The sequence below is a fragment of the Scyliorhinus torazame genome, chromosome 16, assembly GCF_047496885.1.
Source record: "Scyliorhinus torazame isolate Kashiwa2021f chromosome 16, sScyTor2.1, whole genome shotgun sequence".
NCBI classification, from domain to species: domain Eukaryota; kingdom Metazoa; phylum Chordata; class Chondrichthyes; order Carcharhiniformes; family Scyliorhinidae; genus Scyliorhinus; species Scyliorhinus torazame.
The window spans coordinates 132320955-132348240 of NC_092722.1; the positions used below are offsets into that span (position 1 = coordinate 132320955).

Genomic DNA, 27286 nt, shown 5'->3' on the forward strand with positions numbered 1-27286 from the left:
CAAAATGCAATAATTGTTTTAAAGCACTCATTCTGAAAGTTATTTTTCTGAAAAGAGACTAAATACTTAAAAATAAATATGTTCTAACAGTCGCATCTTTATGCCGAGTTGCAGCAAATCGATAACAAAACAGAGTTTGGTCTGTGGAATGAATTTACAACGTATCTAATGTCAGTAATTTTCAGGTTCCTTTTCACTGGATGGAAGTGTAAACTGTTTTCCAGGTCGTTCCTCGCTCTTTCCTATTGAAGATGGTTTCCTTGATGATGGTCATGGTGACCAGTCTCTGACATCAGGTTTAAACTCTCCAACCCGCTGTCAGAATGGTGAAAGGGTGGAACGTTACTCGCGAAAAGTCTTTGTGGGAGGCCTGCCTCCAGACATTGATGAAGGTACCAATGCAAGATTTCTTTCAGATCAATAAACATGTCAAATGTTTGGATTCCTTTTGGCAATTAACACTGTTCTCCAATCAGTATAATGTGGAAGTATTTTTGACAGATTTAACTTTTAATAAATTCCTGGTGTAATATCTCCTGTAGATGAAATCACAGCTAGCTTTCGTCGATTTGGACCTCTGGTGGTGGATTGGCCTCACAAAGCTGAAAGCAAATCATATTTCCCACCTAAAGGTAAACAGCCAATAAAACTCTGAAACGGATTTGCATTTTAAATCGTTATATCCTCTATGCTTTACATAATATAATTACCAAAATAATTTCACAGCAAATTAAAATTAGCTGGGTAATGAGAACATTTGGAAAGGTTATAACATTGTAAGTCCACTGTTGATGTTATAGGATGGGAAAATCCACACCTGTGGTTTACCGGAACAAATATATAGTGTGTTTCTGTTCTTTGATGCCATCGGATTTGACCCCGCTCTGTGTTGTTAACTAATGTCAGCCCCGCAAAATTCTCCTTGCTGAAAATTAAACAATTAAACTTCCTGATTGTGTCCATCGGTATAATGACCAAATGCATTCAGGATTCCTCTGCACTCTTATGCCGCCACCCCCCCACCCCGCTCCTCGCCCGCTCTGATTTTGGGCCCTGCTCCCGCTCTGGCTTTGCCGCCCCGCTCCTTGCCCGCTGTGACTTTGGGCACCCTGCTCGCCCGCCCTGGTTTGGGCACCGCCCCTCGCCCACTCTGGCTTTGCCGGCCCGCTCCTCGACCACTCTGGCTTTGCCGCCCTGCTCCTTGCCACTCTGGTTTTGCCTACCTGCTTTGGTTTTGCCCGCCCACTCTGGTTTCAACATTTGTATCCTTCCTTGAATAAGATGACCAATACGGTACACAATACTCCAAATGCAGTCTCACCAGTGCCCTGTATAACCTCCCTACTTTTGTATTCAATTCCGTCGTAATAAATTATACATTCTACTAACGTTCTTAATTACTTGCTTTCCCTGTATTTAAGCGTTTTGAGATTCATGCATTAGGACACACATCCGTCTGCAACCTCCTAATATTTAGATAATATGCTTTTTTAATCTTTCTGCCAAAATGGACAGCTTCACGCTATCCCATATTATACTCCATGTGCCAGATCTTTGCCCACTCGCTAAACCTATCTTTATCTTCTGGCACCCATACCTAATCCCTTCAACCAAATGATTTCCATAAATTGAGGACCCAGCACTGATCTCTGTGGCTCACCACTTGTCACTTATTCATACTTTCTGTTTCCTGTTTGCCAGCCAATCTTCTATCCATGCCAATATATTACTCCCTACACCATCAGCTTTTATTTTTAGCAATTGCTCTGATCAAATGCCTTCTGGAAATCTAAGGAGAGTGCATTCGCCGGTCTCCCTTTATCCACATCACCTATTACTTCCTCAAAGAACACCAATAAGTTGTTTGAACATGAGCCATTTTGACTCTGCCTGATTATCTTAAATCTCTTGGGATCGGTTAGCTCAGTTGGCTGGACGACTGTTTGTGATGCGGAACGATGCCAACAACGTGGGTTCAATTCCCGTACCAGCTGAGATTATTCATGAAGGCCCGCTTTCTCAACCTTGTCCCTCATCTGAGGTGCGTTGATCCACAGGTTAAATCACCATCAGTCAGCTCTCAAAAGGGAAAGCAGGCTAGGTCCTCTGAGACTATGGCAACATTTATATTTTGAACCTATTCAAATGCCCTGCTATAGCTGCCTTAATAATAATTTCGAACAAATTCCCAGTTGAGCTAGCTGGCCTGTAATTTCCTGCTTTCTGTTTCCACTCCATTTTTGAATAAAGAAGTTACATTTGCTGTTTTCTAATCTAATGTAATCTTCCCCGAATTTTGGAAAATTTTAAGTATCACATCAACTACCTCACAAGCAACTTCCCTTAAGACCCTAGGATGTGAGTTCATCAGGATCCAGGCACTTGTCAGCCTGCCGGTCCAACTATTTACTCAAGATCACTTCTCTGGTGATTGTAATTTTCCTGAGTTCCATTTCCTGATTTATAGCTATTTCTGGGATGTTGCTTGTATCCAGCATGGTGAAGACCGATACAAAATGACTGTTAAATTCAACTGCTAAATGACTGTTAAATTCAAGGATAAGCTGACACCCCTGATGGTGGGGATGTTTGAAGAGGCGATAGGGAAGGGGGTGTTGCCACAAACCTTGGGGCAGGCATCGATTTCCCTGTTGCTAAAAAAAGATAAGGATCCGATGGAGTGTGGGTCGTATAAGCCCATATCACTTCTGAATGTGGACGCAAAAGTATTGGCGAAGGTACTGGCAGGTAGGCTGGAGGAGTGCCTCCCGAAGGTGATAGGTGAAGATCAGACTGGGTTCGTGAGAGGGAGGCAGCTCTTTTCAAACATTAGAAGGGTATTGAACGTCGTTATGGCACCGGCAGAGGGGAAGGAAACAGAGGTGGTTGTGGCATTGGACGCTGAGAAGGCGTTCGACCGGGTAGAATGGGGGTACTTGATGGCAGTTCTGGAGCGGTTTGGGATTGGACCAAGATTTGTGAACTGGGTAAAGCTACTATATAAGGAGCCGAAGGCGAGTGACCGCACAAATAACATCAGCTCAGGTACTTTTCTTCCACCATGGGACTAGACAGAGATGTCCTATGCCCCCCCCCCTGCTGTTTGCACTCGCGATTGAGCCATTGATCATCGCATTAAGACGTTTGGGGGTATGGAAAGGAATAGTGCGGGGGGGGATAGAGCATAGGGTGTCCTTGTATGCCGATGACTTGCTGTTATACGTGTCGGAACCGAGTGTGTCGATAGGGGGAATATTGGAGCTGCTGCGAGTGTTCGGGTCTTTCTCGGGGTACAAGCTGAATCTAGACGAGTGAGTATTTTGTGGTATCTCGGTCGGGTGGGGGGGCTGCCATTCCGGAGAGCAGGGGCTCACTTTAGGTACCTGGGGGTGCAGGTTGCCCGGGAGTGGGTGGGGGCTCCGCGTACAACATTTCTAGTTTGGTGGGGAGAGTGAAAGCTGATCTGGCAAGGTGGGATGGTCTCCCTCTGTCACTGGCGGGTTGGGTACCAGCAGTTAAAATGAATGTGCTGCCGCGATTTCTGTTTATTTTTCAATTCCAGCCGATTTTCCTGCCTAAGGCTTTTTTCAGAGAGATTGAGGGAAGGATTAGGTTGTTCATCTGTGGAGGGAAGGTGGCCAGAGTTAGAAAGGTGCTGCTACAGAGGGGAAGGCAGGCAGGGGGTTTGGGTATTCCGAACCTGATGTATTACTACTGGGCGGCGAATGTGGCCAAGGTGCGGAGCTGGGTAAGAGGGGTTGATTCCCAGTGGGTCAGGATGGAGGAGAGTTTGTGTAGGGGGTCCAGATTGAAAGCACTGGCAACAGCGCCGCTCCCGATAGCCCCGGGGAAGTACTCAGGGAGTCAGTAATAATAGCTTCATTGAGAATTTGGAGGCAGTTTCGCCAACACTTCGGGTTGGGGGCAGGGTCAAGGGAAATGCCGATTCGGGGGAACCACAGATTTGAGCCAGGGAGATGGGATGGAAATTTTCGGAAATGGGAGGAGAAGGGGATTAAGACACAAAGGTTTGTTTCTTAGGAGTCGGTTTGCAGGATTGAAGGAGCTGGAAGTGAAGTATGGGCTGGAGCAGGGGGAAATGTTTAGATACATGCAGATTCAAGATTTTGCCAGGAAGGAGATACAGAGCTTCCCAGAGGAGCCGGCCTCCACATTGCTGGAGGAGGTGCTGACGACGGGGGGACTGGAGAAGGGGGTAGGGTCAGCGGTCTCCGGAGCTATTTTGGAGGAGGAGAAGGCACCAGTGGAAGGGATCAAAGCAAAGTGGGAGGAAGAGTTGGGAGAGGACATGGAGGAGGGGTTCTGGTATGAGGTGCCCCGGAGAGTGAATGCCTCCATCTTGTGCGCAAGGTAAGGGCTGATACAGCTGAAGGTGGTATTCAGAGCACAGCTCACGAGGGCAAGGATGAACCAATTCTTTGAAGGAGTAGAAGATGTGTGTGAACGTTGCGGAGGGAGGGGGGGGCGATAATCACGTTCATATGTTTTGGTCCTGTCCAAAGCTAGAGGATTACTGGAAGGAGGTTTTTAGGATAATTTCTAAAGTGGTGCACGTGAAACTGGACCCAGGCCCCCGGGAGGCCATATTCAGGGTGTCGGACCAGCCAGGGTTGGAAACGGGTGCAGAGGCAGATGTCGTAGCTTTCGCCTCGTTGATCGCCCGAAGGCGGATCCTGATGGGTTGGAGAGCAACCTCTCCACCCTGTGCCCTGGCGTGGCGGGGGGATCTGTTGGAATTCTTGACTCTTGAGAAGGTTAAATTTGAACTGAGGGTAAGGAAGGAGGGGTTCTACAATTCATGGGCATTATTCATTTTGCACTTTTAAGAACTGGATAACATCGAACATTAGTTGGAGGGGGTGGGTGGGTGGGTGGGAGGGTTGGGGGGGGTGGGTGGCGGTGGGTGTTCGTGGTGGTGGTGGGTGTTCATGGTGGCCATGGGTGATTCGTGATTCCTTTTTGTCAGTTGTTTATGTGAACATGTGGGTGAATGTTTTGGGTTTGGTGGGAGGATGGGATCAGTGCTGTTGATGTGGGGATTGACATATTTGTTACTAATTATTGTTTATTACTGATTATTGTTTATTGTTGGTGTAAATTTGGGAGAAAATGCGAAAAAGGAGGAGAATAAAGAAATATTTTAAAAATTCAACTGCTATCTCCTTTCCCATTATTATTTCCGCAGACTCGCTTTCTGTAGGACCATGTTTACTTTATTAATGTTCTTAAATGTCGAGATAAACTCTTATGCATTTTTATTTCCAGCTAGTTTTAGTACTCTTAATTTTTCCCTCTTTATTAATCTTCCCTTTCTGCCTGTCGCCCTCTCTTGTCCTCGCACTCTCGCAGTCTCTCACCCTCGCACTCTCAAGCCCTCGCCCATGTGCGTGCTCTCACCCTCGTGCACTCACGCTCTCACACTCGCTCGCCCGGTCGCATGCCCTCCCTCACACTCCACCTCCTCCCTCCCCTATCCATCTTCCCTCATTTTCTTCAACCCCCACCCCTTTTGCTCTCTCCTTCCTGACCCCCAGTGTCAAGACGCTGCGCATAGTCCTGTTTGTTTACAGAAAATAGCTAGTTGATGAGTTAGCAGCTGGTGGAGCTCATCATCACATATCCCAGTAAAAACTTGGTTAGGGTAAAAGCTAAGAGGAGCAAGACAGGAAGTAAATTTCAAGATTTGGTTGGCATTTGTAATACTTTTATGATGAACCTTCACATTTCTGAATTGGTGGCATGTTTGGGCGCTTATTGGAAACCATTTCTAATTGTGACTTGTCCAGTGTCTGAGGCTGGAACGTACATTTATTTTGATTCACACCTTATGTTGTGATGTTTAATTGGATGGAAATCATTTGTCTTTTGGGTAAAAGTACACTTTGCTGGATGGACAAATCAGTACACTATTTCAAATCACTAGCAAAAAAATTATTCGACTTTAGAACGCTCAGAATGATGGTTCACATTTAGGAATCTGAGATTGAATTGCACTGGGGTATTCTATTCTGGTGATGAATGTGATATGCAAAGCAATTTCCACCGCAGTTATCAGTTGGTAGTGTTGCTAATTTAGAGTGAGTAGGAGGTATGAACAGTCCGTCGTACATGATCTGGATTATTTATAACTGGGTTCAGTTTCTCTTGGACTCCGTCAGAAGATTTCTGTAGTTTATTATCACACTTGAAAGCATTTATTCAGAAAGCTCATAGATCAAGAGTAACTGTGTAAAAATCAATGACTAGTTATGAAATAATAAACTTGAATATTTGTCTGAGCAGTATTTCCAGTGTATGACATTGTGGGTTTTTTTTTTTTAAAAGGTTGCTAACAGCACAAATGTAATGGGCAGCACGGTAGCATTGTGGATAGCACAATTGCTTCACAGCTCCAGGGTCCCAGGTTCGATTCCGGCTTGGGTCACAGTCTGTGCGGAGTCTGCATATCCTCCCCGTGTGTGCGTGGGTTTCCTCCGGGTGCTCCGGTTTCCTCCCACAGTCCAAAGATGTGCAGGTTAGGTGGATTGGCCATGATAAATTACCCTTCGTGTCCAAAGTTGCCCTTAATGTTGGGTGGGTTACTGGGTTATGGGAATGGGGTGGAGGTGTTGACCTTGGGTAGGGTGCTCTTTCCAAGAGCTGGTGCAGACTCGATGGGCCAAATGGCCTCCTTCTGCACTGTAAATTCTATGATCTATGAGTCTCCGTCCAAATCTGACCAATAATCTTTTTTTTAAACTCTGTGTACCCATCTGATGCCAATTAGTTTGTACATTGTGGACTTGTACTCGATGAATTACTGCCAGGTTACAGATTGCATAGATAGCTCTAACTGAGTCTGGTATTGAAATGATGTTTGTGTTAAGCGTGCACAAAAGTCGTGTCGTTGATTTTTCGCTAACATGACTGTGTGCTGATGTGGTGTTATATCACTGCCTTGGGTTATTTGTGGCTGAGCACAAACCATTTATAGGATTTCAATATGGCTGTGGAGTGCAGCATTGCTTGCATGCTTCCAACCACATCTGATACACAGATGCCTATGGGGCTCTCAAACTTTGAAGCTTCTGTTCGGTCACATGCTTACATTTTGCAGTGTAGACACCCAGATTACTAGCCCAAGAATTGAATACTTTGCCAAATGGTTAGGAAATTTTAATAAAAGCAGGCTCCCTTGGATGATATTGTGTACCAATAAATTAGCATGTTACTAAGATGGTTGTGTGACCAATGAAAGGATACCATATGATTCGTAATTCTGTAAATCTGCAAGTGTATAATATTTTGCCATGCTCGTTGTGATGAATAATGCTGGGTTAGCAGCAGGGTCTGTTTAGGACTGATCTATTCACTGACCTTCTGAAGTTACAGACTGGCTTTATCGTTCTGTAATATACACGCAGCTTACTCACTGGTTTTGCTCACGTTTTAAAATGGGATCTTTACAAGATTGTTTTTAGCAGGAATTAAATCTTACTTCTGTAATTCCAGCTATTCCAAGTTTTGCAAAAGAAAATTGGAAGTCTATCCAGTCAGTGGGCGAGATTCTCGGTCTTGTCTGTGGTGGGAGCCTTTGCGAGTTGAATGGAAATTTGGCGTTCCAGCCAACACTCCATTCACTTTCAGTGGCACCAGAAAATCCCAGCCGTGAATGAGGACAGAATATTCCTGCCAGTGTTTGCGCGACAGGCTATTCATTGATTTCTTGTGTGGACTTTTGGAGAACAGGGCAGTGGAAATAGTCTTGGATGCTCAAATAAGATGCAGGGCACAGACATAATTGGGTGAATGGCTTTCTTATGACTATGCTGCAAGTTTCTAAGCAAAAGATTCAGGTTAATTAGAGATGATCTGTTTAGGCCCATTATTGTCTGTTCCAGGAAATAAAATGCACCAATTATCGTAGAATCATAGAATCCCTACAATGCAGAAGGGAGCCATTTGGCCCATCGAATCTGCACTGACCCGTCAAAAGACCACCCTACCTAGGCCCAATCTCCTGCCCTATCCCCATAACCCCACCCCACTTTTGGACACTAAGGGGCAATTTATCATGTCCAATCTACCTAACCCGCACACCTTTGGACTTTGGATTATCCTAAGCTTTGAATTACATTTTAGGGCGATGAATGATTGGGACATACAAATGTGATTAAGGCAGAAACCAAAACATCAGACAACCTTTTTTTTTAAAAAAGGTGGTATCTATCATCATCGAGAAAATTGACATTCTACAAATAAATTTTTCAGATTCCGAGAAGTTTTTCAGGCATAATTATTAACCCAACATCCCTGTAAAAATCCAGTTACGCTTCATTCGATAAGGTGCAACTTTTGATTGCAGTTCTATTTGATCAGTTCAGCGATTTCTATTTGATTGCAATTTGCAGGGATATCCACAAAAATTTCATTAGGTCTCCCAACCGTACCGAGGCACTGGGCGGACTAGGAGACTACCCCAGCACTCGCCTCTGGTTAACCAACGAGGTGAAGGCAAAGACATCTGCCTTCACTTTAATCTGCAGCCCCGGTGAGTCCAACACACAAAAATGGCCACCAAAAGACAAGGTTCCAGATCAATATTCAGAATCGCTGACATGGTGTTAAAGAAGGAGACCAATATCTTACCAGTCTGGGACAAGACCAAAACCTGTGTGCTTAGTTTTTCAGACCCTCAGAACACCGTTCGCACGTCTCCTCTACTCCTGGAAAGAAGCCACTCATCTTAGCTTTTTTCCGGTGTGCCCTAAACACCACCTTAAGACCAATGTGAAGACATGGAGTTCACCCTACGAGGGGCCTCACTCCACACCTCATCTACTATAGGCCCCAACTCCCTCTCCCACTTGGCCTTGGCCTCATCCCCTGGGTCTGAATCCTTCAACACAATATGCCCGTAAATGCTACCCTCCTCCGACACCACCAATGAAATGAAATGATCCTCTCCATCAGAGACGCTGGCGGTGCCACGGGGAATTTTGGCAAGGCCCTCATACAAAATTCCTTATCTGGAAGTATCCAGCTGTATACCCTAGTCCGTTTTTAAGAAACTGTAAATTATTTGTGATAGTAGAAGGTAAATGTAGGTAAAAGATATCATGAAATTTCCTGTACTGCTATTTACACTCAGTCAGAAAAAGGACAGGATTGCATGTAAAATGTTGTTGTATGCTCCTTTCAAGGCTTTTGAATAAACATGAGGATTCTATGTCAATTAAGGGGCTGCGCTATTAACACTGGTCGAGTGCATTAGTACGTCATCGAAGGCCGCCAGCTGGAAGTTCCCCTCCAAGCCACTTCACCATTTTGACTTGGAAATATATTGCCTTTTCTTTATTGTCACTGGGTCAAAATCCTGGAACTTCGTCCCCTTAGAAAATAATAATGGGATTAAACAAAGCCAACATGAATTTATAAAAGGGAAATCGTGTTTGACAAATGTACTGGAGCTTTTTGAGGATGTAACTCGTGGACTAGGTAAGGGTGAACCACTGGATGGATTTTCAGGAAGATTTTGAAGAAGTCCCACACAAAATCAAGGCACATGGAATTGGCAGTAATATATTGGCATGGATTGAGAATTGGTTAGCAGACATGAGTAGGAATAAATGGGTCTTTTACGAATTGGCAGGCAGTGACTAGTGGGGTCCCAGTTTTTGGTCTCCGTGTTTGGGCCCCAGCTATTTATAATATACATTAATGATTTGGATGAGGGTATCAAATGTAATATTTCAAAGTCTGGTGACGATACAAAACTTAGTGGGAATGTTAGTGGTGAACAGGATGTGAAGAGGCTTCAAGGTGATTTAGATCAGTTGAGTGAGTGGACGAATACATGGCAAATGCAATATAACATGGATAAATGTGAAGTTATCCACTTCGGTAGTCAAAGCTGAATGGCAAAGTATTATTTAAATAGTGACAGATTGGGAAATGTTGATATACAAAGTGATCTGGATGTCCTTGTACTCTAATCACTGAAAGCAAGAATGCAGGTTCAGCAAGCAGTGAAGAAGTCAAATAGTATGTTGGCCTTCATTGCAATGAGATTTTTTTTAAAATTCATTCATGGGATGTGGGTGTTGCAGTCTGTGCCCATCCCTAATTGCCCTTGAGGGAGTAGCTAAGAGTCAACCACATGTAGGCCAGACTGGGTAAGGACAGCAAATTTCCTTCCCTAATGGACATTAGTGAACCAGTTGGGTTTTGACGACAATGGACAAGGGTTTCATGGTCATCAGATTTTTACTGAATTCAAATTTCATCATCTGCAGTGGTGGGATTTGAACATGGGTCCCCAGAGCATTACTCTGGGACTTTAGTTTACTAGTCCAGTGACAATACCATTATGCCACCATCTCCCCTCAACCGCCTTGAACACAGGAGCAAGGATGTCTTACTGCAGCTCTACAGGGTCTGGGTGAGGCCACACCTGGAGTATTGTGTGCAATTTTGGTCTCCTTACCTTAGAAAATATGTAATAGTCATGGAGGGAATGCCGTGAAGGTTCACCAGACTGATTCATGGGATGGCAGGTTTGTCATAAGAGGAGATATTGGGTTGATTAGGACTGTATTCACTGAACTGTTGAAGAATGAGGCGGGAAATTGAAATGTATGAAAAGAGCTGAACAGACTGGATGCAGGGACGTTGTTTCCTCTAGTTGAGGAGTCAAACAAGGGGTCCCCGTCTCAGGATACGGCATGGCCTACCTAAGACTGAGATTAGGAGAAACGTCTTCATTCAGAGCATAGTAAACCTGTGGAATTCTCCACCACAGAGGGCTGTGGAGGACATATCACTGAGTGTATTTAAAAAGGAAATAGGTTGATTTCTAGACTCTAAAGGGGCGTGGAGATGATGCAGGATTCTGACGTTGAGAAAGGGCCAAATGACGCACCACCTTGAACCAGTAGTTCAAGAAGGCAGCTCATCACCACCTTCCCTCGGGCAATTGGGAATGGCCTAGCCAACGAAGCCCACATCCCTTGAATGAATAAACAGAAAGGCTGCCACCATCCTGGCTTTAGTATTTTATATCGGACTGTTTGTTCGTAGTTTTCTTTGAAGTGTGGTACAGGGTGTTATGTGTGACAGGAAGAAAATGTGCTATTGTGAGATTTTTGTAGATCACCCATGTATTAGTCACAAAATTAGATGGCATCAAGTCATGAAATCATAGAATAGCTACAGCACAGAAAGAGGCCTTTTGGCCCATTGTGTCCATGCCAGCTCTCTCTAAGATGAACTCTGCCAGTCCCACTCCCTTTCCTTCTAGTCTTTCCATTTTTTTTTTTCTCTTCAATTCAATCTCCAAGTTCCTTTTGAAAGTCGCGATTCAATCTGCCACCACCACCTTCTCAGGCAGGGTATTCCACAGTCCAACACAATTATATAAAATAAAAGATTCTTCTGCATAAAAGAAAAAGCTCTTTTTCTTTTTCATTCATTTACGGGATGTGGGTGTCACTGGCTAGGCCAGCAATTTTCCCCTGTCCCAACTTGTCCTTGCAAAGGTGATGGTGAGCAGCCTTCTTGAACTGCTCCATTTCTTGAGGTGTTGGTACACGCACAGTGCTGTTAAGGAGGGGATTCCAGGATTTTATCCCAGTGACAGTGAAGGAACTGTGATATATTTCCAAGTCAGCATGGTTACTGATTTGGAGGGGAACCTACGGGTGGGGGTGTTCCCAGGTATCTGCTGCCTTTGTCATTCTCGATGATAATGGACATGGGTTTGGAAAGTGCTGTATAAGGAACCTTGATGAGTTCCCACAATGCATCTTATAGATGATGCACACTGTCAATATTAATCAGTGGTGGAGGGATTGAATGTTTATGGAATGTCAGTAATCAAGCGGGCTGCTTTATCCTGGATTGTGTTGAGGATCTTGAGTGTTGTTGGAGCTGCACTGACCCAGGCAAGTGGAGAGTATTCCATTACACTCCTGACTTGTGCCTTGTAGGTGGTGGACAAGCTTTAGATAGTGGACAGGCTTTAGGGAGTCAGGAGGTGAGTTACCCATCACAGGATCCTTCGCCTTTGACCTGCTCTGGTAGCCACAGTATTTATATGGCTAGTCCAGTTCCATTTCTGGTCAATGTTAGCCACCAAGATGTTGCCAGTGAGGGATTCAGCAATGTAATACCTTTGAACTTCAAGAAGCAATGGTTAGATACTTTCTTGTTGGAGATGGTCATTGTCTGGCACTTGTTTCACGAATGTAACTTGCCACATGTCAGCCCAATTCTGGATGTTGTCCAGGTCTTGTTGCATTTGGACATGGACTGCTTTAGTATCAAACAAGTCGCAAAAGATACTGAACATTGTGCAGTTATCAATGAACATCCCCACTTCTGAACTTTTAGTGGAGGAAAGATCATTAATCAATCAGCTGAAGATGACTGGGCTTAGGACACTATCTTTTTTTTTTAAATTTAGAGCACCCAATTCTTTTTTTTTTCCAATTAAGGGAAAATTTAGCGTGGCCAGTTGACCTACCCTGCACATCTTTTTGGGTTGTGAGGGTGAGACCCGCGCAGATACGGGGAGAATGTGCAAATTCCACATAGACAGTGACCCGGGGCCAGGATCAAACCCGGGTCCTCGGTGCTGTGAGGCATCAGTGCTAACCACTGCGCCACCGTGATGCCCCTGTAGGACACTACCCTGAGGAATCCTACAGTGAAGTCCTGGAGCTGAGCTGATTGACCTCCAACCACCAAATCCACCTTCCTTTGTCCCAGGTACGACTCCTACGAGTGGAGACTTTCCCCCCTGATTTCCATTTATTCCAGTTTTGAATGGGGTCCTTGATACCATACTCCATCAAATGCTGCCTTGATGTCAGGGGTAGTCACTCTCACCTCACCTCTGCAGTTCAGCTCTTTTGTCCACATTTGAACCAAGGCTGCAAATGAGGTCAGGGGCTGAGTGACCCTGGTGGAACCCATTGTGAGCAGGTTATTGCTGAGTAAGTGCCACTTGATATCACTGCTAATGACCCTTCCATCACTTTACTGATGACCGAGAGTAGGCTGATAGGGCGGTAATTGGCTGGGTTGGATTTGTCTCGTTTCTGGTGTACAGGACCTCACTGGACAATTTTCTACATTTGCTCAGGAGATGCCAGTGTTGTAGCTGTACTGGAACAGCTTGGCTAGGGGTGCGGCAAGTTCTAGAACACAAGTCCTCAGTACAATTGCTGGGATATTGTCAGGGCCCATACATAGCCTTTGCAGTGTCGGGAGTCTTCAGCTGTTTCTTGATATCACATGGAGTGAATCTAATTGGCCGAAGACTGAGGTCTGGGGACCTTAATAGGAGACCGAGATGGATCATCCACTCCACTTCTAGCTGAGATTGTTGCGAATGCCTCAGCCTTGTCTTTTGCAAATGTGCTGGGCTCCTCCATCATTGAGGATGAGGATATTTGTGGAGCCTCTTCCTTCCGTGATTTGTTTAATTGTCCACCACCATTCATGGCTGGATGTGGCAGGACTGCAGAGCTTAGATCTGATTCATTGATTGTGGGATCACTTAGCTCTGTCTATTACTTGCTGCTTAACCTGTTTGGTACACAAGTAGTCCTTTTGTAGCTTCATCAAGTTAACATATTATTTTTAGGTATGCCTGGTGTTGCCTCCTGCACTCTTCACTGAACTAGTTGATCCCCTGGCTTGGTGGCAATGGTAGAGTGGGAGATGTGCTGGCCTTGAAGTTGCAGATTGAGGTTGAATACATCAAGTAGTTGCTACTGTTGTGGTGGCCCACAGCCTCGAGGTTGCCTAGTCCTGAGGTGCTAGATCTGTACAAAATCTATCCTATTTAGCACGGTGGTAGTGCCACACATGATAGAGGGTATCCTCGGTGTGAAGATGGGATTTTGTCTCCCCAAGGACTGTGCAGTGTTCACTCCTACCGATACTGTCATTGACAGATGCATCTGTGGCAGGCACGTTGGTGAAGATGAGGTCAAATATGCTTTTCCCTCTTGTTGGTTCCCTTACCACCTGACACCATCCCAATCTAGCAGCTATATCCTTTAGGACCCGGCCAACTCATTCTGTACTGTGACTACCGAGCCAATTATGGTGATGGACATTGAAGCTCCCACCCAGAGTACATTCTGTGCTTTTGCCACCCTTAATGCTTCCTCTCTTTGTTGGAGATGGTCATTGCCCTGGCATTTTTGTGGCAAAAATGTTCTTTGCCACTTATTAGCCCAAGCCTGAATGTTGTCCAGGTCTTGGTGCATTCAGGCACAGACTGTTTCATTGTCTGAGGAAACGAACATTGTGCAATCATCAGGGAACATCCCCATAGGGTGGCACGGTAGCACAGTGGTTAGCACTGTTGCTTCACAGCACCAGGATCCCAGGTTCGATTCCCGGCTTGGGTCACTGTCTGTGTGGAGTCTGCATGTTCTCCCCGTGTCTGTGTGGGTTTTCTCTGGGTGCTCCGGTTTCCTCCCACAGAAAGACGTGCTGTTAGGTGAACTGGGCATTCTGAATTCTTCCTCCGTGTACCCGAACAGGCGCCAGAATGTGGCGACGATGAGCTTTTAACAGTAACTTCATTGCAGTGATAATGTAAGCCTACTTGTGACAATAAAGATTATTATTATTTCTGACCTTCGGATTGAGGGAAGGTTATTGATAAAGGAGGTGAAGATAGTTGGGCCTAGGACACTATCCTGAGGAACTCCTGCGAGGGTATCTTGGAACTGAGATGATTGGCCTCCAGCAATCGCAACCATCTTTTGTGCCAAGTATGACTCAAACCAGTGGAGAGCTGAGTAGTTTGAGTTGAACCCAAACTGTGCCAGCAATTAGTAGGTTATTGATGGATAAGTGATACTTGATACCATTGTTGATGACGTCTTCCATCACTTTGCTGCCGATGAGCAGACTGATGGGGCGATATTGGCCAGATTGAAACTGTTTTTCTGTGGACACAGCACACCTGAGCAATTTCCCCCCATTGTCAGGTAGATACGAATGTTGTAGCTTTACTGGAACAGGTTGATCAAGAGTGTGGCTGGCTCTGGAGCATAGGTCTTCAGTGCTACAACTGGGATGTTGTCAGGGCCAATAGCTTTGATGTAGCCTGTGCCTTCAGCTGCTCCTTGATGCATAACAGGAATCAAATTTGCTGGAAACTATTGTGCTGGGCTTCCCCATCATTCAGGATGGGGATGTTCCTGGAGCTGTCTCCACAGGTTTGTTCATCAATATTCAGGACTGAATGTGGCAGAACTGCAGAGTTTTGTTCTGATGGTTGTAGATCGCGTAGCTTTGTCTATTGGATGCTCCTTCCACTGAATGGCATGTTTGGAGTCCTTTGTTGTAGCTTCTCTGGCTTGCTGTCAAAACTGTAGATAAGCCTCCTAACTTGCAGAATTTTGGAGAGGAATCCGATTAATTTGAGTGGAACGATTATACTAGAACGGAGGCTGCAGGTCTTTATTACCCATTCCTCTCCCCCTTACATACAGTTCTACATGTAATACCGATGAGCACTGTCCATTTTGCCATCATTACAACCGCAAATGATTCTTGCTGGGCAGGGAAGTTCACAGATTAGAATGTACTTGTTGAAACTAACGAGAACATTTGGTGTTTTTTAAAAATAAAAAAAATTTAAGAGTACCCAATTCATTTTTTTCCAATTGAGGGACAATTTAGCGTGGCCAATCCACCTCCCCTGCACATCTTTTGGGTTGTGGGGGCGAAACTCACGCAAACACGGGGAGAATGTGCAAACTCCAGACGGACAGTGAACCAGAGCTGGGATCGAACCTGGGACCTCTGTGCTGTGAGGCAGCAGTGCTAACCACTGCGCCACCATGTTTTGACTTTGTTCTGTTCCTATAAGAAATGTGTTCATCTGATAATTTAGACTCCATGAACATATCCTTTGAGTCTTCAGTGAGCTGTTGGCTGTATATGAACGATTAAGGAACTGAGATCTGCACAGGACCTGTTGTGGTAAAGTCTGCTGTCCAAATAGCTTCTACTTGAGACTGTGGTGTACAACAATCATTTATTTAAATCAGAGATAGCTGTGCCCAGCATACCCAAAATTGGCTGACAGTTCCGTTTTTTAGTAAATTAATTCTAGTAAAATAATTGGTGGCAATGTTTGATTGTGGTGTTGTGGCGTTTGTTTGAGATGATCCAATACAGCCTTCACCTGAATGGAAATGTGAAACTGAATGTGATAGATCTACTGGGTCAAACTATGAAGTTCTTACACTTGCCAGTTGTATGAATGATTTGGAAACCTCGTTATGTTTGTTCCTCTTTCTTAGTCCCACTTAACCAAGTCTAGTTGCAGTAGCACTAACGAAGTCCCTCTTCCTCTGGGCTTCACTCTCAGTGCTAATAACGGGGATTAGCCTTCTATTTAATGTAGGTGGGCCCGTGTTCCTGCCTAAAATACATAGAGGCTGCACTCCCTGCAGTGCTGGGAGGAGAGGGACAGTGCAATAGCTCCTGGTTGAAGAAGGTCTGAATGGGATGAAGGAAATGGATAATGATGAAAGGTTGTGAATGGAAATGACTAGGCAAGAGCATGACAATGAATTCAAGAGGAAAAAAAACAAAGGGCTTATATAATTGAATGGTAATAAAGTGGGGAACAAGGTGGGCAGCATCTAAGAATTGTGCTTTCTGGCGGGAGGAATCCAGACTGATATGTCAAGTTGAATTCCAGAAACAGATTGCCAGCATAAACCGTTGAAAGGTTGAAGGAGAAGAGTGTTGCTGTGAAAAAGGAGTGTGTTTGGACAGTATATTTTGTCCTTCAGAACTAGGGTAGAAGCCTTGAGGGTGGCTTTGTGAATGGGGCTGGTGGGCTTGGATGTGGTGGAGTGATTTGAGATTTTGTTTGCTAAATTGTCAAAAATCCCAATGTCATATAATTTTTATCTTCCCTCTGATTAAACATTTACCAATCATGGGGCGAAATTCTCCGGAAACGGCGCGATGTCCGCTGACTGGCGCCCAAAACGGCGCAAATCAGACGGGCATCGCGCCGCCCCAAAGGTGCGGAATGCTCCGCATCTTTGGGGGCCGAGCCCCAATCTTAAAGGGCTAGGTCGGTGCTGGATGAATTTTTGCCCCGCCAGCTGGCGGAAAAGGCCTTTGGTGCCCCGCCAGCTGGCGCGGAAATGACGTCTCCGGGCGGCGCATGCGCGGGAGCGTTAGCAGCCGCTGACAGCATTCCCATGCATGCGCGGTGGAGGGAGTCTCTTCCGCCTCTGCCATGGTGGAGACCGTGGTGGAGGCGGAAGGGAAAGAGTGCCCCCACGGCACAGGCCCGCACGTGGATCGGTGGGCCCCGATCGCGGGCCAGGCCACCGTGGGGGCACCCCCTCGGGGCCAGATCGGCCCCCCCCCCCCCCCCCCCCCCCCCCGGAGCCTACCCGCACCGCCTTGTCCCGCCGGTAAGGTAGGTGGTTTAATTTACGCAGGCGGGACAGGCATTTTAGCGGCGGGACTTCGGCCCATTCGTGCCGGACAATCGGGCGGGGGGGGCCCGCCAACTGGCGCGGCACGATTCCCGCCCCCGCCGAATCTCCGGTACTGGAGACTTCGGTAACCGGTGGGGGCGGGATTCACGCCAGCCCCCGGCGATTCTCCGACCCGGCGGGGGGGTCGGAGAATCTCGCCCCTGAGATGTTAAATTGCTAAAAAAAAAATTAGAAGAGTTTTCGTGTGAAAATTCAAATTGTTTTTCAGAAAAGTTTAGGTTCATCTTCATACTGTTTAGGTCCCCATGTCCTGGTCCTTAAAAGTAAAGGAATGATGTGTATAATGTAATTAGAACCCCTCATTTTACATCCAAACTTAAGAATTAGGAGCAAGAATAGGCCCTCGAGCCTGCTTTGTCAATTGATAAGATCATGGCTGATCAGGTCTACTTTCCTGACTACCCCCTATTCCCCCCCCCTGTCAATCAAGAATCTGTCTGACTCTGCTTATAAAAATATGCCCCCTAGTTTTAGTCTTTCTCATAAGGGGGAAGCATCCTCTCAGTACCCTGCCAAGTTCCCTCAAGATCTTAAGATCACCTCTTCATCCCAAGAACCTAAATGTTTTTTTATTCATTCGTGGTGTGGGCATCGCTGGCCTGGCCAGCATTTATTGCCTATCCCTAATTGCCCATGAACTAAATGGCTTGCTCGGCCATTTCAGAGGCCAGTTGAGAGTCAGCCACATTGCTGTGGACTCAATCCAGGTAAGGATGACAGATCCACGAATGGACATCTCCAACAATCTACAACGGTCATCATTAGATTTTTAATCCCAGATTTTGATTGAATTCAAATTTCATCATCTGCCATGGTGGGATTGCTGTGTTTTGCAGAGTACTGCAGTCTCCACTTCAAAAAACATACTGCTTTTTTATTCCTCCTTCTAAGTGGACAAATTAACATTTTCTGAGTATTATGCTCCATCTGCCAATCTTTTTCCCACTAACTTAACCTATGTATAATCACTTTGCACACTCCATGTGTTATCCTTCAAACTCGCTCTCCTACTTATCTTCATGTTACCAGTAAGTTTAGCAACAATGGATTTGGTCCCTTCATTCGAGTCCATGATATAGCCTGTACTTCATTGAGGCCTCAGCACTGATCCCTGTAGCACTCCACTAGTTACACCTTTGCCAACCCACAAATGACACATATATCCCTACTCTCTGTTTCCTGTTAGCTAGCTCGTCCTCTATCCGTTCTAGTAAATTACCACCGACACCAGGGTTTCCCAAACTTTTTGAACTGCAGAACCCTTCGTGACTTCCCAAGAGCTTGGAACCGCAAACCATATCATTGTCGATGCCCTTTTTTTTTTTTGCCACAAAATAAAGAAATCAAATGTAAACACTTCTTTTCTAGCTCAAATATGTATATATTAGGAAGACATACACAATCACAATACATTCACCAGCGACATGGCCCCTTAACATTAATCACTGGAAGTTGGACCCACTTTAGGAGTTGGTAATCTGGTGGTAATTTTGAAATTTCTCTTATCTAAAAAAATATATAAAACTTACCTTTTGTAATCTTTCATGGGAGGAGATAAGTTGGAAAGCTGATTTTCATATTTGACACACACATACCTCTCTCTCCCTGACACACCACCTTCTCTCACATATGCTCAAACGTACACCTCTTGCACACACACAGCTCTCTCACACACTCTCACTCTCATTCTCTCTCTCTCTCACACACACTCACACTCTCTCACTCACACTCTCACTCTCACTCACACTCTACAAGGTACCGGCCACCATCAGCTGATGAATCAGTACTCCTCCATGTTGAACACCACTTGGAGGAAGCACTAAGGGTGGCAAGGGCACAGAATATGCTTGGGTGGGGGTCTTCAATGTCCATCACCAAGAGTGACTTGGCAGTACCACCACGACCGAGCTGACTGGGTCCTAAAGGACATAGCTGCTATACTGGGCCTGTATCAGGTGGTGAGGGGACCAACAAGAGGGGAAAACATACTTGACCTCATCCTCGCCAATCTGCCTGCTGCAGATGCATCAGTCCATGACAGTATCGGTAGAAATGACCACCGCACAGTCCTTGTGGAGACAAAGTCTCGTCTTCACATTGAGGATACCCTCTATCGTGTTGTGTGACACTGCAACCGTACTAAAAGGGACAGCTTCGAGCAGATCTAGCAACTCGAGACTAGGCAATCATGAGGCGCTGTGGGCCATCAGCAGCAACAGAATTGTATTCATCCGCAATCCGCAACCTCATGGCCCGGCATATCCCCCACTCTACCATTACCACCAAGCTAGGGGATCAACCCTGGTTCAATGAAGAGTACAGGAGAGCAGGCCAGGAGCAACATCGAAAAACCTATGTGCCAAACAGCATAAGCAGCAAGTAATAGACAGAGCTAAGCAATTCCACAACAAACGCTTCAGATCGAAGCCCTGCAGTCCTGCCACGTCCAGCCGTGAATGGTGGTGGATAATTAAGCAGCTCATTGGTGGGGGAGGCTCCACAAATATCCCCATCCTCCATGGTGGAGAAGCCCAGCACATATGTGCAAAGTACAAGGCTGAGGCATTCGCAACAATCTTCAGCCAGAAATGCCGAGTGGATGTTCCATCTCGGTCTCGCCCGGAAGTCCCCAGCATCACAGATACCAGTCTTCAGCCAATACGATTCACTCCACGTGATATCCAAGAAACAACTGAAGGCACTGGTTACTACAAAGTTGATCAGCCCTGACAATATTTGTGCTCCAGAACTTGCCGCATCCCTAGCCAAGTTGTTCCTGTACAGCTGCAACGCTGGCATCTACCCGGCAATGTGGAAAGTTGCCCAGGTGTGTCCTGTACACAAGAAACAGGACACATCCAACTCAGCCAATTGCCGCCCTATCAGTCTACTCTCCATCATCAGCAAAGTGGTGGAAGGAGTCATTAACAGAGCTATCAAGCGACACTTACCCAGCAAAAACCTGCTCATGGACACTCCGTTTGGGTTCAGCCAGGGTCACTCAGCTCCTGACCTCATTCAATCCATCTTCAGCTGCTTCATCAATGACCGCCTGTCCATTATAAGGTCAGAACTGGGGATGTTTGTGGATGACTGCACAATGTTCAGCACCATTTGTGACTCCTCCAATAATGAAGTAGTCGATGTCCAAATGCAGCAAGACCTGGACAATATCCAGGCTTGGGCTGACAAGTGGCAAGTTATATTTCGTGCCACACAAGAGCCAGGCAATGACCATCTCTCACAAGAGAGGATCTAACCACTGCCCCTTGACATTCAATGACATTACCATAGCTGAGTCTCCAATAATCAACATTCTGGGGGGATACCATTGATCAGTAACTGGACTGGACTAGCCACATTAATACTGTGCCATCCCGGGCACGTCAAAGGCTAGGAATCCTACGGTGAGTAACGCACTTCCTGACCCCCAAAGCCTGTCCATCAACAAGGCACAAATCAGTCATGTACTGGGTAATGAACCAGGACAGGTGTTAGATTTGGAGGTAGGTGAGCACTTTGGTGATAGTGACCACAATTTGATTACGTTTACTTTAGTGATGGAAAGGGATAGGTATATACCGCAGGGCAAGAGTTATATCTGGGGGAAAGGCAATTATGATGCGATGAGGCAAGACTTAGGATACATCGGATGGAGAGGAAAACTGCAGGGGATGGGCACAATGGAAATGTGGAGCTTGTTCAAGGAACAGCTACTGCGTGTCCTTGATAAGTATGTACCTGTCAGGCAGGGAGGAAGTGGTCGAGTGAGGGAACCGTGGTTTACTAAAGCAGTCGAAACACTTGTCAAGAGGAAGAAGGAGACTTATGTAAAGATGAGACATGAAGGTTCAGTTAGGGCGCTCGAGAGTTACAAGTTAGCTAGGAGGGACCTAAAGAGAGAGCTACGAAGAGCCAGGAGGGGACATGAGAAGTCTTTGGCAGGTAGGATCAAGGATAACCCTAAAGCTTTCTATAGATATGTCAGGAATAAAAGAATGACTAGGGTAAGAGTAGGGCCAGTCAAGGACAGTAGTGGGAAGTTGTGCTTGGAGTCCGAGGAGATAGGAGAGGTGCTAAATGAATATTTTTCGTCAGTATTCACACAGGAAAAAGACAATGTTGTCGAGGAGAATACTGAGATTCAGGCTGCTAGACCAGAAGGGCTTGAGGTTCATAAGGAGGAGGTGTTAGCAATTCTGGAAAGTGTGAAAATAGATAAGTCCCCTGGGCCGAATGGGATTTATCCTAGGATTCTCTGGGAAGCTGGGGAGGAGATTGCTGAGCCTTGATCTTTAAGTCATCTATGTCTACAGGAATAGTGCCAGAAGACTGGAGGATAGCGAATGTTGTCCCCTTGTTCAAGAAGGGGAGTAGAGATAACCCCGGTAACTATAGACCAGTGAGCCTTACTTCTGTTGTGGGCAAAATCTTGGAAAGGTTTATAAGAGATAGGATGTATAATCATCTGGAAAGGAATAATTTGATTAGAGATAGTCAACACGGTTTTGTGAAGGGTAGGTCGTGCCTCACAACCTTATAGAGTTCTTTGAGAAGGTGACCAAACGGGTGGATGAGGGTAAAGCAGTTGATGTGGTGTATATGGATTTCAGTAAAGCGTTTGATAAGGTTCCCCACAGTAGGCTATTGCAGAAAATACAGAGGCATGGGATTCAGGGTGATTTAGCAGTTTGGATCAGAAATTGGCTAGCTGGAAGAAGACAAAGGGTGGTGGTTGATGGGAAATGTTCAGACTGGAGTCCAGTTACTAGTGGTGTACCACAAGGATCTGTTTTGGGGCCACTGTTGTTTGTCATTTTTATAAATGACCTGGAGGAGGGCGTAGAAGGATGGGTGAATAAATTTGCAGATGACGCTAAAGTCGGCGGAGTTGTGGACAGTGCGGAAGGATGTTACAAGTTACAGAGGGACATAGATAAGCTGCAGTGCTGGTCTGAGAGGTGGCAAATGGAGTTTAATGCAGAAAAGTGTGAGGTGATTCATTTTGGAAGGAATAACAGGAAGACTGAGTACTGGGCTCATGGTAAGATTCTTGGCAGTGTGGACGAGCAGAGAGATCTCGGTGTCCATGTACATAGCTCCCTGAAAGTTGCCACCCAGGTTGAGAGGGTTGTTAAGAAGGCGTACGGTGTGTTAGCTTTTATTGGTAGAGGGATTGAGTTTAGGAACCATGAGGTCATGTTGCAGCTATACAACACTCTGGTGCGGCCGCATTTGGAGTATTGCGTGCAATTCTGGTCGCCGCATTATAGGAAGGATGTGGAAGCATTGGAAAGGGTGCAGAGGAGATTTACCAGAATGTTGCCTGGTATGGAGGGAAGATCTTATGAGGAAAGGCTGAGGGACTCGAGGCTGTTTTCGTTAGAGAGACGAAGGTTAAGAGGTGACTTAATTGAGGCATACAAGATGACCAGAGGATTGGATAGGGTGGACAGTGAGAGCCTTTTTCCTCGGATGGTGATGTCTAGCACAAGGGGACATAGCTTTAAATTGAGGGGAGATAGATATAGGACAGATGTCAGAGGTAGGTTCTTTACACCGAGAGTAGTAAGGGTGTGGAATGCCCTGCCTGCAACAGTAGTGGACTCGCCAACACTAAGGGGATTCAAATGGTCATTGGATAGACATATGGACGATAAGGGAATAGTGTAGATGGGCTTTAGAGTGGTTTCACAGGTCGGCGCAACATCGTGGGCCGAAGGGCCTGTACTGCGCTGTAATGTTCAATGTTCTGCTTGCCTGGATGAGTGCAGCTACAACAACACTCAAGAAGGTCAACACCATCCGGACAAAGCCCGCTTGATTGCTCCCCCTTCCACAAATATTCAAACTGTGCACCACCGACGAACAGTGGCAGCCGTGTGCACCATCTACAAGATGCATTGCAGTAACTCGCCAAGGTTTCTTAGGCAGCACCTACCAAACCCACAACCACTACCATCTTGGACAATAGCAGCAGATACTTGGGAACTCCACCACCTGGAGGTTCCCCTCCAAGTCCCCACCTCGACTTGGAAAGATATTGCTGCTCCTTCACTGTCGAGGGCAACACCCTGGAACTCCCTAACAGCACAGTGCGTGTACCTATACCTCAAGGACTGCAGTGGTTCATAAAGGCAACTCACCACCACGTTCTGAAGGTAAACTAGGCATGGGCAATAAATGCTGGCCTAACTAGAGACGCCCACATCCCGTAAAATAATTTTTTTAAAAATACACATACACAGATCTCCCTCCCTCTCTCTCTGTCACACTCACACCCATGTTCCCCTCCCCTACAGCTTCTGCCTCTCACACGCACCACCCCTCATGCACATGCTTCCTCTCACACAGGCGCGTTCCCCACACTCTCGTGCGCTCCCCCTCACTCTCGCGCGCTCCCCCTCACTCTTGCGCGCTCCCCCTCCCTCTCGCGCGCTCCTCCTCACTCTCGCGCGCTCCCCCTCACTCTCGCCCGCTCCCCCTCACTCTCGCCCGCTCCCCCTCACTCTCGCCCGCTCCCCCTCACTCTCGCCCGCTCCCCCTCACTCTCGCCCGCTCCCCCTCACTCTCGCCCGCTCCCCCTCACTCTCGCCCGCTCCCCCTCACTCTCGCCCCCGCTCCCCCTCACTCTCGCCCCCGCTCCCCCTCACTCTCGCCCCCGCTCCCCCTCACTCTCGCCCCCGCTCCCCCTCACTCTCGCCCCCGCTCCCCCTCACTCTCGCCCCCGCTCCCCCTCACTCTCGCGCGCTCTCCCCCTCACTCTGGCGCCCTCTCTCTCTCCCCCGCTCTGGCGCCCTCTCTCTCTCGCCCGCTCTGGCGCCCTCTCTCGCCCGCTCTGGCGCCCTCTCTCTCTCGCCCGCTCTGGCGCCCTCTCTCGCCCGCTCTGGCGCCCTCTCTCTCTCGCCCGCTCTGGCGCCCTCTCTCTCTCCCCCGCTCTGGCGCCCTCTCTCTCTCCCCCGCTCTGGCGCCCTCTCTCTCTCCCCCGCTCTGGCGCCCTCTCTCTCTCCCCCGCTCTGGCGCCCTCTCTCTCTCCCCCGCTCTGGCGCCCTCTCTCCCTCCCCCGCTCTGGCGCCCTCTCTCCCTCCCCCGCTCTGGCGTCCTCTCTCCCTCCCCCGCTCTGGCGCCCTCTCTCCCTCCCCCGCTCTGGCGCCCTCCCTCCCCCGCTCTGGCGCCCTCTCTCCCTCCCCCGCTCTGGCGCCCTCTCTCCCTCCCCCGCTCTGGCGCCCTCTCTCCCTCCCCCGCTCTGGCGCCCTCTCTCCCTCCCCCGCTCTGGCGCCCTCTCTCCCTCCCCCGCTCTGGCGCCCTCTCTCCCTCCCCGCTCTGGCGCCCTCTCTCCCTCCCCCGCTCTGGCGCCCTCTCTCCCTCCCCCGCTCTGGCGCCCTCTCTCCCTCCCCCGCTCTGGCGCCCTCTCTCCCTCCCCCGCTCTGGCGCCCTCTCTCCCTCCCCCGCTCTGGCGCCCTCTCTCCCTCCCCCGCTCTGGCGCCCTCTCTCCCTCCCCCGCTCTGGCGCCCTCTCCCCCTCCCCCGCTCTGGCGCCCTCTCCCCCTCCCCCGCTCTGGCGCCCTCTCCCCCTCCCCCGCTCTGGCGCCCTCTCTCCCTCCCCCATTCTGGCGCCCTCTCTCCCTCCCCCGCTCTGGCGCCCTCTCACCTCCTGCTCGGAGGCCTGCACTGCCCCCACGGTCCGCGTTCTGTTTCAGGCCCGCACGTCCTGTTTCCTGTCCACACTCATTCACTTTGAGGCTGATTTCTCCAGAACCTCTGATTGAACAAACAGCTCTGCAGCATTTTCAAATATGCCCGTCTTGCCACGGACTACCAGCTAGACTCCCACAGATCCCCTGGATTCTGGGAACAACTGTTTGGGAACCCTTGCCCTATGCCATGTGCTCTTAGAACATAGAACAGTGCAGCACAGTACAGGCCCTTTGGCCCACGATGTTGGGTTTTTGAGGCACCTTCTCACTAAATGTACAGCGTCTCCTATATTCCTGTTGAGTGTCACTTCTTGAAAGAACTCTAATAAATTAGTCAGAAATCCATGTTGACTCTGTTGCATTAAAGTTTTCTTTGTGTTGGGGCGGCACGGTGGCGCAGTGGTTAGCACTGCTGCCTCACGTCCCCAACACCCAGGTTCGATCCCGGCCCCGGGTCAGTGTCCATGTGGAGTTTGCACATTCTCCCCGTGTCTACGTGAGTCTCACCCCCACAAGCCCAAAAGATGTGCAGGATAGGTGGATTGGCCACGCTAAATTCACCTTTAATTGGAAAAAAAAGAATTGGGTACTTTCAAAAGCTTTTCTTTGTGTCCTGTTATTAACTGCTTGATAATAGATTCTAGCATTTTCCCAATAACAGATACTGGGCTAACTGGTCTGTTAAGTTTCCTGCTTGTCTCCTGCCCTGTCGCATGTTGGCAATCTGATTAGGCACCCTAGTTATGAAGAAAGGCTGCAGAGTTTGGGAATGTTTGCAGTAAAAACAGGAAAGCACAGATATTAGCCAATAACGATATTCAAGGCAAACACCAATGTGCTTAGTAGAGTGACTAATTCTACAAGAGGGGGTAGCCTCAAAATCAAATGCATTAAAAGATGATTTAACTTTACTATTTGGTGCAAATGATGATGACTGTGCAAAATGAAGCTTTTTCATTATATGTGTGTTTAGTCAGTAAGGTCCATGATATTCGGCCCTCCTAATTGCTCTTAAGGAAGGCAGCTCATCTCCACCACCTCAACAGCACATGCAGGTACATCCACAGTGCTGTTGTGTCGTGTTAGGTATACTGGTCTAACACTGGCTGCCAGTGGATGCAGCTTAGATCAGAAAGATACTCCAGTCCTTGAAGTTAGTTCAATCAGGTTTATTGAACTAATAGCACAATCAGCACAGTTCTCTGAGTTCGACTCTCTGCTAACTTAAGTGTGTTACTCTGTCTGACTGAACCTGACTAGCTCTTTGCCACGTGGTGGAAGTGTGAGATTGTAACAACACCCTTGACTGACTCTCTAGATGTTCATCAGTGGAAAGAGGCGGAGTGTCAGTGCCTCGTGTCTTTTATAGTCCGATCCCACGCCTGTGTGTCCTGCCTGCTTGTTGGACAAAGAACATAGAACAGTACAGCACAGAACAGGCCCTTCGGCCCTCGATATTGTGCCGAGCTTTGTCCGAAACCAAGATCACGCTATCCCATTCCCTGTCATTCTGGTGTGCTCCTGTACCTGTCCAATAACCGCTTGAAAGTTCCTAAAGTGTCTGACTCCACTATCACATCAGGCAGTCCATTCCACACCCTAACCACACTGAGTAAAGAACCTACCTCAGGCATCCCTCCTATATCTCCCACCCCGAACCTTATAGTTATGCCCCCTTGTAACGCTACATCCACCTGAGGAAATAGCCTCTGAACGTCCACTCTATCTATCCCCCTCATCATCTTATAAACCTCTATTAAGTCGCCTCTCATCCTCCTTCGCTCCAATGAGAAAAGCCCTAGCTTCCTCTACCTTTCCTCATAAGACCTACCCTCCAATCCAGGCAGCATCCTGGTAAATCTTCTTTGCACCCTTTCCAATGCTTCCACATCATTCCTATAATGAGGTGACCAGAACTGTACACAATACTCCAAATGTGGTCTCACCAAGGTCCTGTACAGTTGCACCATAACCCCACGGCTCTTAAACTCAAGCCCCCTGTTAATAAACGCTAACACACTATAGGCCTTCT

The 27286-nt window shown here is 47.3% G+C and overlaps 1 protein-coding gene across 1 annotated transcript in view; it reads left to right on the plus strand.

The window, feature by feature from the left end:
• Nucleotides 1-27286, plus strand: part of cpeb3 (cytoplasmic polyadenylation element binding protein 3) — a 192659-nt gene that overhangs the window by 105801 nt on the left and 59572 nt on the right. The window contains 2 exon segments of the mRNA XM_072479090.1: nucleotides 225-392; nucleotides 543-632. Coding sequence (XP_072335191.1) covers nucleotides 225-392; nucleotides 543-632 — 258 coding nt within the window.